Genomic DNA, 12,454 nt, shown 5'->3' on the forward strand with positions numbered 1-12,454 from the left:
TAACAGAGAAGAATCAAGTGATAGTGAATAGTTTTATCTTGGTACTTAAAAACAAAACAAAACAAAGCAATAACAAAGGAAACAAACTGAAATTAGAGCTTGTGGCACTAAAGATCAAATCTCAAGCAAAATGTATCCAGTGATCTTGATCACTGTTCTTCAGGTGAAAAAGTGGGACATAAGTATCTCATAGTTACAAACAGTTCATGAGAAGTGATTTGGTGATCTAGCTGTATTACACCTAACTGGTATTACAGATAGCAACATACTACAGATAATTGATTGTCTACAACTATTTATTCTCCTTTCATATAGTAGTTGCAAGAAACTTAGATAATTCCATTAAGAGAACTTTTTAAAAATGCACTGAGAATGGAACACTGACAGCTACCTTGGTATTTTATCAGGCTGACAAAAAGCTGTGTTGCCTCCAGGTATAGGGCAAGTAATTTGTTATTCTGTTGTGGAAGCAAAGGAAGGGACAATAATAACACAACAATATTTTACACACTAAATCATTTTCAGCCTCTTCAACTGCTGGGCATGTGATAAAGTGTCTGTACACAATTTCGTCTAATACGAAATATGGTAAGAAACATTTAGTAGGACCATCTTTAGATCAGATACAGCCAAGTATTCTCAAAATACTTGACCAGTGTTTGCCTAATCTGTTGCAGAACAAACCACCCTGGTTGAGGAGAAAATCTGTATTAAAGTATTTACATGAAATACTTATGAAAGCATCTGATCCTAGTGTATAATTTAAATAAGTCCATTATAGTTCTTTGTCTAGCAAATACGAAGAACATTTTAATCCCCTCCTGTGATGAGAATGGAAATATTTTGCTTTTCCAAAGAGTTTCTGCATCTTACATTATTTCCAGTAGAACGACTCATTATTCCTCACTGATGAGGTCCCACTATTATAGGAGTATCTGAAAATTCAGATTACTCTTCAAATGTAATATAAATAATAATAACAAAGTATTATGACAACAAATAAATTTTACTTCCAGATAAATAATTTTTTTACTCACTGTATTCAGTGGTGTGTGAATCATAGAATCACTGAGGATGGAAAAGACCACCAAGATCATATTGCCTCATCATCACTATGCTCACTATACCTTATCCTTAAGTAGCACATCTACCCTTTTCTTGAAAGCTTCTGGGGACCTTGACTCCACTACTTCTCCGTGCAGCTTATCCAATGCATTACCTCTCTTCCTGAGAAGACTTTTTTCCTAATATCCAACCCGAAACTCTCCTTGTGCAATTTGAGCCCATTACTGCTTGTCCTATCACTAGTTAATTGGGTGAGGAGACCAACCCTCGCCTCACTTCTTTTCAGGTAGTTTTAGAGAGTGATAGGGTCTTCTCTGAGCCTTCTTTTCTCCAGACTAAAGAATCCCAGTTCCTTCAGCCGCTCTTTGTAGGATTTATGCTCCAGACCCTTCACCAATTTTGTTGCTCTGTTAGTCTGAACAGGTTCCAGTGCCTCAGAGTCTTTCTTGTAGTAAGGGGCCCAAAACTGAACACTGTACTTGAAGTGCAGCCTTAGCAGTGCCGTGTACAGAGAAAAGATCATCTCCCCAGTTTTGTTGGCTACACTATTTCTGATGCAGTTCAGAATGTCATTAGCTTTCTTGGCTAGCTGAGTACACTACTGGCTTGCATTTACCCAGCTGTTGATTAATACCCCCAGATCCTATTCCTCCACCTAGATTTCCAGTCACTCTGCCCCAAGCCAGTAGTGTTGGCATGGCGTTACTGTGACCAAAGTGCATGACCTGACAGTTGTTCTTGTTGAACTTCATCCACTGGACAGTTCATCAATCCAGGCTCTCCAGATCCCTCTGCATGGCCTTCCTGCAACTTAGTGTCATCTGCAAACTTGCTGAGGTTGCACTCAATCTCCTTGTCCAGATCATCAATAAACATAGTAGTCAGTACTGGCTCCAATATTGATCCCTGGAGAACGCCTCTAGTGACTGCTCACCAGCTGGATTTAACTCATCACCATTCTCTGAGCCTGGCTGTCCAGGCAGTTTTTTACTGAGTGAAGAGCACACCCATCCAAGCCATGAGCTACTAGCTTTTCCAGGAGAATACTGTGGGAGACAGAAACAAAATCTTTACTAAAGTCCAGGTAGTTTACATCCACAGCCTTCCCCTCATCCACTAGGCAGGTCATTTGGTCATAGAAGGAGATGCTGGTCAAGTATGACCTGCCTTTCATGAACCCATGCTGACTTGGCCTAATGCCCTGGCCAATGGAGAAAACATATAAAGTAATGTTAATGCAGTGAACAGTAATTTTTTTTCCTAATTCTCATCAACTTTTGGGGGATGTTGAACTTCTGATTTTTCAGAATAGATGTTTCGTTTTTACATGAAATACTTTTTTTTTTTTTTTTTTTAAATACAGGACAAGGGTTTTTTTAGTGTAAGTTTTTTAAATATAATAATGTACAGAATTCACAGAAACTATTGCTACAACATCCACAACAGAATCTTTGTTTTAGTGATTATAGAAACTATTACATCCGTATCATGCTAGCTATCTTATGTTCTAATTAGAGATGGTTTTGTAATCAGTTAATAGTTAAAATTACTGTGCTAATTAGAAGGAGGAGATAGAGGAGAAAAAAAGAGTAGGCAAGAGAGACCCATTATGAAATAAATTTCTGTCTTTTTTAGTAGTAGGAGATCTAAAGTTTTGTGACATTAGTATGGAAAGTTAACTAAAGGTGTCGGGAAATATTTCCTGTCACTTATGGAAACAGAAGAGTCTTCAAGTATCTCCTTTCATTAAATCACAGGGACATATAAAAAGCAGAACATGTCTTCTGTTATGACTATAAATGTTGGTGTTGTCTGTGAAATGTAGGATTATGTAACTGATCAAACATTGTATCAACAAAACCAAGAGGTGCTATCCAGGGGATGGCTGCAGTACTGCAGGCAGTCACTGAAGAGTAGATCTTTGTTGATGCTTTTATCAAGCCATTTTGACCATAAATAAACAGAAATGTGAAGCAGTTGTCTGGTAGAAACAGCTTTCCAAAGCTTAGTCTTACCAAAATTAGCTTTGGCAAGAGCTGAATTTTTTGTTGTGTTCTCTTGGAAGTATTCACACACATTTGTATCTCAGGGAGACATTTCTGTATTTTCTGTAGGTATTTTCTTCCTTCGTTATTATTTGTTGTTTAGATTCTCTAATTTTTATTAGATGCTCTAATGTTTTGGTTTTTTTTTAAGGTAATCTAATTGGGTCAAGGAGTGAATGTTGTGCCCCTCAATCCTCTGTTGAATAAAGATCAAATTTAGGTCATAAAATGATCAACTTACACTGCTTTTATTTATTCTGAAAATTTTCATTTATTTTAATTAATCTTTGAAATATTAATTGTTTTAATGTCTTCCTTTCTCCCTAGCTGGGTTGAAAACTTTGGCCGAGAAGGTCTGGGTCTTCTGTTGGATGTTTTGGAAAGACTGGTTGAGACAAAACAGTAAGGATAACTTTCTATAAAATTGATTGCTTTTATTATTATGTATACAGCATTTAATTACAATATATATTTTTTTAATCTATTCAGCCAGGACAAAGCTGTGAAGAGAAGCCAGCATAAGGTTATACAGTGTTTGAGAGCCTTTATGAATAATAAGGTATGGGATTTTCTTTAATCTGGAAGTTTGAAATACTGCTGTTCAGTCTGATGTTGTACATGATCAATGAGTGTAACTGTGTAATTTGGAGAAGCAGAGTGTTGGTCAGCTGTTACTTGAAAATCTTTCTGCCGCATCCAATTTGCAGAAGTCTGCTTTCATAATAGTATAAACTTTTGATGCTGATGTTCGCTCTCATTAAAGAATGAGTGACTTGTTTTGACCTTTCCCTCATTTAATTTTTTTTTATTGGAAAGACTTAAATATAATTTGAAATATTTACTTGAGGAAACTGTTGTTATATTGTACTGGACTTTCAGTATTATCATTTGGTTTCCTTCCAACTCTTCTTATAAGTGTTTTTTGCTGTTTAGTATGGATTGGAAAGAATTCTGGGAGAAGAGAGGAGCCTTTTGCTGCTGATCAAAGCAATTGATCCCAAGCAAACTAGTATGATGACAGACATAGTCAAACTCCTTTCTGCAATGTGCATTGTTGGAGAGGAAAGCATGTAAGTATTATGTTTAGCCAGACATAGTAAGGTAAGTTCAGGATAATTAATATTATGATTGTATTTAAATGCAATGTTGAATTTTTCAACTAATGCTTGAAAGTAATATCTGTATGTGTGTTGTCATTTTTTAAAATAACTTTATCTGTAATTTTTTTAATGGTTGTATCGGTAAGAATTTGCTTTCTTGGCATGTTAATGAATTGGTTAGATGGAAGTAGTTTTGTAGCCATTTTTTTCCTAGAAGTTTTTTAGCATTACTTTTAAGGTGTTTTAGTTATTGTAATCTAGTAAGTCACTCTTTGGTTACATAAGTCTCCAAAGGAAACAAATTATACTTAAACTTCCTACATTTGTACCCTAGAATTTGAAATAGGCGAATGTTCTGGCAGCATGACTCTTCATATAAGAAATGAACAAGAGAGTTAAATATATCTCTTGAGTGAAATGCTTTTATTTTCGTATAGCCTTGAAAAAATTTTGGAAGCTATAACAGCAGCGGCAGAGGAAAGAAAGGTTGATAGATTTTCTCCTATCGTAGAAGGACTTCAGGATAACTCAGTTCAGCTGCAAGTAAGCAATTTTTTTGCACAAATAGTCTTTACAGTAAGCAAAAATAATTTTATATATTTTTCTGCATTACAGAAAGGGAGAAGAGATACTGTTTTAAATAAAGGTTGAATATGGGAATGTTTTTTAAAATGTAATATTTGAAAATGCATTATTGGAAGATTCAGTCTTGAGAAACACAATGATATTGTGGTTGAATTTGCTTTCTTCTGATTATGCAAATCTTACAGGTTTTTTAAATTGAAGTTATACTGCCATTTAAAGTAAAGCATGCGTCATATATTGGATGCAAAAGTATCTAATTTCTAGTGATAATAGCTTAAAATTAAATATAAATATTCATAGAAAACTAGAATTCTTAGCAAAATTTTTTAAAAGTAATTTTTAAATGATCGTGAAATCTATCTTTCATATCTACTTCTCAACTTCATTTGCCTTCACCCAGAGTGAAAACAAAAAACACTTCACCTTGTTTTCAGTTTGCTTCAGTTGAGATACAGAAATACAGAAAAATGCAAAGTTTTATAGTAAATTTGAGTAATCTTCATAAGTCATTATTCTATTAGTGTGAATAGTAACTCATATCGATTTTCATGTAACTCAGGTGAAGGAAATTTTTTTTCACATTGTCATGGTTTTATGATTTTTGGTTACTGGTATTCCACATCATGGATAATGTTAATGCTCCAGTTCTGGGCACCTGTCCGGAAGAGAAGAACTACCCTGCCCAGGTGGCTTTGCAGTCAGAGATGCGATATAATCTCTGGCAAAGTCACCTGATGTCCCTTCTTCCCTCGGCTCTCCTCGCTGTTGCTTGTCCCATCCCACCATTGACAGAGGTTTTAGTACATGCCAGAATGGGTCCTTCACCCTGTGGAAGTGGATGCTGTTAGCCATAAAAGAAATATAGAATCATAGAATCATAGAATCGCTAAGGTTGGAAAAGACCCACAGGATCATCCAGTCCAACCATTCGCCCTTCACCAATGGTTCTCGCTAAACCATGTCCATCAACACAACATCCAAACGCTCTTTGACCACCACCAGGCTCGGTGACTCCACCACCTTTGTGGGCAGCCCATTCCAGTGCCTGACCACCCTTTCAGAGAAGTAGTATTTCCTAATGTCCAGCCTGAATCTTCCCTGGCCCAGATTGAAGCCATTCCCTCTAGTCCTATCATTAGTCACATGAGAGAAGAGGCTGACCCCCAGCTCACTACAACCTCCCTTCAGGTAGTTACAGAGAGCAATAAGGTCTCCCCTGAGCCTCCTCTTCTCTAGACTGAACAATCCCAGCTCCTTCAGCTGCTCTTCATAAGGCCTGTGCTCCAGACCCCTCACCAGCTTTGTTGCCCTCCTCTGGACACGCTCCAGGACCTCGATATCTTTCTTACAGTGAGGGGCACAAGACTGGACACAGTACTCAAGGTGCGGCCTCACCATTGCTGAGTTACAGGGGGATAATTACTTCCCTGTTCCTGCTGGCCACACTATTTCTGATACAAGCCAGGATGCCATTACCCATTCAAAGATGATTTGATGCCTGAGAAAAAGAAATGGATTGAGATGGAAAAAGGCATCCGTTATTTGAGAGAATATGCTGTGGTGGAAATGTTACATAGCCCCACTTTCACTCCTGATGAGCCAGAAGAAGAGCATGATCCTGGGAGAGTCAGGCGTACACCAAATATGTGGAATATATTCAGAAAGACTGCACCAGAAAGGTAAACTGATTAATAAACGTCAAGACTTTGAGATACACTTAACCCCTCTACAAGCTTGTGTTTCAGCCAATGCAAAAGTAGCTGAAAAAGTGGACAGAATGGAGAGCAATCAAGAACTGTCTACCATGCTTAATGTCGATGAATCCATGGTGGTATCAAATACATCCGACGGGGACCAGGATTCCCCAAACAGCCTACAGGACGGGCTGATCAAATTGGTTTCCTCCCAACCTGCATCATCTAACATCTCAGCTATCAAAAGAAGACGTCCTCCTGCTCAAACAAGTAACAGCAGTAAGACTACGTAGCCTGTGGCCTTGTGGTGTTACCTATGTGATCGTGGAGAAGATATGAAGAAGTGGCATAAAAAACCCACTCCTGCACTTCAAGCACGGGTAAAAGAATTACAAGACAGATCAACCACCAAGGTGAACTTCTCCAAAAATGTGATTGCTCCAGTTGTTGCGGGACATGGCAATAACTGTAAGAACGACAGAGATAACAAATAGAGGGACCCTGCCCCAGCCAGGGGGTGAAAGGGATAACAGAAAGCCCTGGTGGACACTGGTGCACGGTGTACTCTAATGCCCTTGAGTCAGCTAGGGACAAAATCAATTTATATTCATGGGGTTACTGGAGTTTCCCAAGAGTTGACTGTGTTGGAGGCCGAAATAAGTCTCCCTGGTAAAAACTGGCAAAAACATCCTGTTTTGACTGACCCAGGGGCTCCATGTATACTTGGTACTGATTACCTCAGAAGGGGATATTTCAAGGATCCCAAGGGGTATTGATGGACCTTTGGAATAGCTGCTGTAGACACAGAAGGTGTTAAACAGCTGTCTGTTTTGCCTGGCCTGTCACAAAACCTGTCTGTTGTGGGGTTGCTATGAGTGAAAAACCAAGAGGTACCAACTGCCACAAAAATACTGCACAGACAGCAGTACCACACCAACAGGGACTCCTTGCTCCCCAAGGAGCTCTTCAATTAGAGAGTCAGGGATTGTTAAGCAAAACTCACTCTCCCGTATGTCTGGAGTCCCGTATGGCTGGTGTGTAAAGCCAGTGGAGAACGGAGGCTGATGGTAGACTACCATGGCCTGAATGAAATCACACCCCCACTGAGCGCTGCTGTGCTGGACATGTTAGAACACCAGTATGAACTGGAGTCAAAAGCAGCCAAATGGTATGCCACCATTGACATTGCTAATGCCTTCTTTTCCATTCCTTTGGCCACAGAATGTAGGCCACAGTTCGCTTTCACCTGGAGGGCCATTCAGTATACCTGGAATCGTTTGCCTCAGGTGTGGAAACACAGCCCAACCATTTGCCATGGGTTGATCCAAATAAAATTGGAACATGGCAGTGCTCCTGAGCACTTACAGTACACCGATGACATTACTGTGTGGGGCAACACAGCAAGGAAAGTTTTTGAGATAGGAGAGCAAATAATGCAGATCCTTCTACATGCTGGTTTCACTATTAAGTGAAACAAAGTCAAAGGACCTGCCCAGAAAATTCAGTCCCTAGGCATAAAGTGGCAAGATGGACGTCATCACATCCCAACAGATGTGATCAACAAAATCACTGCCATTTCTCTGCCCACTGATACAAAAGAGACACATTTTTTTCTGGGTGTAGTGGGCTTTTGGAGAATGCACGTTCCAACCTACAGCCTCATTGTAAACCTCCTTTATCAGGTGACGCAGAAAAAGTATAATTTTGTTCAGGGTCCTGAGCAGCAGCAAGCTTTTGAGCAGATGAAACAGGAGATAGCCCCTGCTATGGCCCTAGGGCCAGGACGGATGGGACAGGATGTAAAGAACACCCTATACACTGCTGCTAGAGATAAAGGTCCCGCTTGGATTATGTTGCAAAGAGCTTCAGGAGAGACCCGAGGCCGACGCCTGGGATTCTGGAGTCAAGTGGACAGAGGGTCAGAAGAGTGTTACACTCCAGCTGATAAGGAGACCGTAGCTGTGTATGATGGGGTTTGGGCTGCTTCTGAAGTAATTGGTACTAAGATGCATCTCCTTCTAAAGCCTCGAATACCGGTGCTGAACTGGATGTTAATGGGAAAGGTTCCCTCTATGCAATATGCTACTGATGCCACTTGGAGCAAGTGGATTGCGCTGATTACGCAACAAGCTCGGATGGGGAACCTCAGCCGTCCAGGAATCTTAGAGGCGATCATGTACTGGCCTGAAGGCAAAAAGTTTGGAATGTCATCAGCAGAAGAGGTATCACAAGCTAAAGAGGCCCCTCCACACAGTGAACTACCAGAAAACGAAAAGAAATATGCCCTGTTCACAGATGGATCATGTCGTATTGTGGGGAAGCATCACAGAGGGAAGGCTGCAGTGTGGAGCCCTACACGATGGGTTGCAGAAGCCACTGAAGGTAAAGGAGAATCAAGCCAATTTGCAGAGGTGAAGGCTGTCCAGCTGGCCTTAGATTTTGTGGAATGGAAGAGGTGGCCAATGCTTTATCTTTATACTGACTCATGGATGGTGGCAAATGCTTTATGAGGGTGGTTACAGCAGTGGGAGCAAAACAACTGGCAAAGAAGGGGTCAACGTATTTGGGCTGCTGAACTGTGGAAAGACAATGCTGCCCGAATAAAGAATATGTGTGTAAAGGTGCGTCATGTAGATGCTTATGTGCCCAAGAGTAGGGCTACTGCAGAAGAACATGGAAATTTTTTCAGGTAGATCGAGCTGCCAGAATTAAGATGGCTCAAATAGACTGGGACTGGCAGAACAAGGGTGAGTTATTTCTAGATCGGTGGGCCCATGAGACTTCAGGCCATCAAGAAAGAGATGCAACATACAAATGGGCTGGAGACCTAGGGCTGGACTTAACTATGGACGCTATTGTAGAGGTTATTCATGACTGTGACACGTGTGCCACAATTAAACAAGCCAAGAGGATGAACCCTGTCTGGGGGGAAGGGTGATGGCAAAAGTATAAATATGGGGAGGCATGGCAGGATGATAATATCACCTTGCCATGATCTCACAATGGTAAGCGTTACATGCTCAACCGTGGTGGAAGCAACCACCGAGTGGCTTGAAGCATAATGCAGTGCCCCATGATACCACCAGGAACACCATATTAGGTCTCGAGAAACAAGTCCTTTGGCGACATGGCACTCTAGAAAGAACTGAGTCAGATAACGTGACTCATTTCAAAAATTCTCTTATAAATACTTGGGCCAAAGATCATGATATTGAGTGGATTTATCTTATCCCCTATCATGCACCAGCTTCTGGTAAAAGTGAATGATACAATGGGTTGTTAAAAACCATGTTGAAAGGAATGGGTGGCAGAACACTTAAGAACTGGGAGAAGCATTTGGCAGAAGCCACCTGGTTGGTCAACATTGGAGGATCTATCAATCATGATGGTCCTGCCAGCTCCCTACATGCTGTCAAGGGAGATAAGGTCCCTGTAGTACATGCAAAGAACAAGTTGGGAAAAGTGGTTTGGGTCCTTCCAGCTTCTGGGAAGGGCAAGCCTCTTTGTGGAACTGTTTTTGCCCAGGGACCTGGGTCCACTTGGTGGGTGATGCAGAAAAACGGGGATGTTCACTGTGTACCACAAGGGAATTTGATGCTGGGGGAGTGCAGTCAGTAATTTCATGTATATATATATATATACAGGTTTGTGTGTGCATGTGTTTAATGCTTGTTAATTATGGTTTGTTTGTATATATTAAGCATGATGTAGTGATGTAGAGTAAGGGGAGAAATGTCATGGTTTTATGATTTTTGGTTATCGGTATTCCACATCATAACATCATGTAGTGCATTGGGAGTTCAAGTGTTAGTGCTCCAGTTCTGGGCACCTGTCGGAAGAGAAGAAGAACTACACAGCCCAGGTGGCTTTGAGGTCCAAGATACGATATAACCTCTGGCAAAGTCACCTGATGTCCCTTCTTCCCTTGTCTCTCCTCGCTTTTGCTCATCCTGACCACGTGCATCGCCCGAGCACTATTGTAAGGCCTACAGCTTTCAGATACTCTGTCTCTCATTATATTTGATTTATTACCTTCAATTCTAATTATATGGTATTATAGTGTGTTATATTGCATTCTCATGCCATATTTAGTTAATCAGTTTGTTTCTCCTCAGGTCGTTGCCGCTGTTTTTTGTAAATTATTTTGGGGTCCCCTGTTTCCCTTTTTTGGAGGCATGGATTTAGTGAAATCCCTCTGCCCCGCTAGTCACAGAACAGGAATGAACCAGCCCGTAAACTGTTGACACATATCATACTCTAAATTTTGCCACAATGGCAGGAGATAAGTCTGCAATTTTGGAGAAATGTTTGTATTACTCCACTGTCACCTTTTGTGTTAAATAGTTCTTGTCTGATAGTAAAGATTTCTTTTGCTTTCTCCCTCTTTTTAGTAATCTAGATACCAATTTGTAATATATGTTGTTGAGTAAGTAAACTGTCTTTCTTTAGTCTCCAGTATTGTAAAAATCACTACCGAAATACTTTTTTGTTTTCTGAAACAAAACATTCTGAAATGTTTTCTGAAGTGCATTGTAGAATAAATATTCTGTCTGTGCTGAACTTAGGTCAATGGAAGATTATATAGTTGATTAAAGGAAAGTGGCTTACTTTCATTGGTGAAGAGATAGTTGACTTCTCCTTTTTTGAAAGGTTTTGTTTGTAGGTATTGCCATTTTTCTTTCCCATGTGAGAGAGCTGATGGCAAATCATTTTTTAGAATCTTGCTGCCATAGGAATAATTAGTTCCAGTTATAGGACAAATTCACTTTTGGGAATGGCTTTGTGGTGCTTTTTGTAAGGCTCAGCTTAGAGTAAATGTGAGTGACAAAGACGGATTGAAGGAGGGAATGTGTGTTAGGAGGACAGAAAGAGGAAGAGGAGAAGGAACTTTGAGCCTCAGTTGTAGTTGGTCTGGAAAGGTACTGCACAGGGAAACTGTACACGGTAAGACAACACATTTCCTTCCTGTGTTTTGAGGCTTTTGAGTCTGCAGGCCAGACACAAGTTTCTCATAGTAATGGGTTTCTACCTCTAGTGTTTTTGCAAGAATCTTTACGGTTCTTTAATATTGATTTTAAGTATACAATCTGCTATATGTCTCTCTTCCTTTGGAGTCTATTTCATCTAAATTTCATGGTGAATTATGTTTAAGTTAGTACATCTCCATTGAGTATAATTTTTGCTCAGCATTTTAGCATCCTGGAGGTAATAGGCAGGTGAAATTTGGGCCAGGAGTGCAAGCTTGGACTGTCACATCAATATAACATTTGGCTCACTGCATTTGTGTTGCTTTCTTTTGTTGTTTGTTTGGTTTTTGTGCTTTTTTTTTCTTTGTTTTCTGTTCTGGTTGGTTTTTGGTTTTTTTATTTATTTATTTTTATTCCTTTTTGCTTTTCAGAGTTGCATATATTCATGTGTGGATCTGATTACGAAAAAAAAAGCTTTAACTCCTTTTTCTGTATAGTTCAAAAAGCACATGAAAACTTCAGTAAAAGCAGTCCCTTAGTTTATCTGCTGCTTCAAAGAAAAGAAAAAGAGTGCATATGATTAATTTATCCAAGAATCCTTCTACTGTTCTAGAAATTAATGCATAAAGACCTCTACAGATCTATGAGCATGTCTTGCAGTGTAAACTGAAGATAAACAATTAATAGCTATTTTAGATCAACATTTGTGAATAGGCTTCAAATATTACAATCCCTCGTGAACAGTTGTTGGTAAGCAGCTTGCTTGATAAACAGATAGATACAAGTATGAATGGCAGTTGAGACAGTTGGTGTGCAGCATAAAAAATGGTCATAGCTGATTATCTCTAAGCAGTCAGATCTTTCTTGTAAATATGAGTGCATTCATGCTTGGTATTTACAATGATGCTCAACTCCCTTAGTGAGATAGCATTGATGAGATAACTGAATCAGTGCAGAAAACTTCAGCTGGGTTGTTAACTGTGCAGTAACCCTTATTT

The 12,454-nt window shown here is 39.7% G+C and overlaps 1 protein-coding gene across 3 annotated transcripts in view; it reads left to right on the forward strand.

The window, feature by feature from the left end:
* The window catches only part of DIAPH3 (diaphanous related formin 3), a 237,529-nt gene that overhangs the window by 41,628 nt on the left and 183,447 nt on the right, over positions 1 to 12,454 (forward strand). For all 3 annotated transcript variants that reach the window (XM_015276853.4, XM_025146783.3, XM_040653578.2), the window contains 4 exons: positions 3,438 to 3,512; positions 3,600 to 3,669; positions 4,044 to 4,180; positions 4,648 to 4,753. In XM_015276853.4, coding sequence (XP_015132339.1) covers positions 3,438 to 3,512; positions 3,600 to 3,669; positions 4,044 to 4,180; positions 4,648 to 4,753 — 388 coding nt within the window. The remainder of the gene's footprint in view (positions 1 to 3,437; positions 3,513 to 3,599; positions 3,670 to 4,043; positions 4,181 to 4,647; positions 4,754 to 12,454) is intronic.

This window comes from Gallus gallus, chromosome 1 (genome assembly GCF_016699485.2).
Source record: "Gallus gallus isolate bGalGal1 chromosome 1, bGalGal1.mat.broiler.GRCg7b, whole genome shotgun sequence".
NCBI lineage: Eukaryota > Metazoa > Chordata > Aves > Galliformes > Phasianidae > Gallus > Gallus gallus.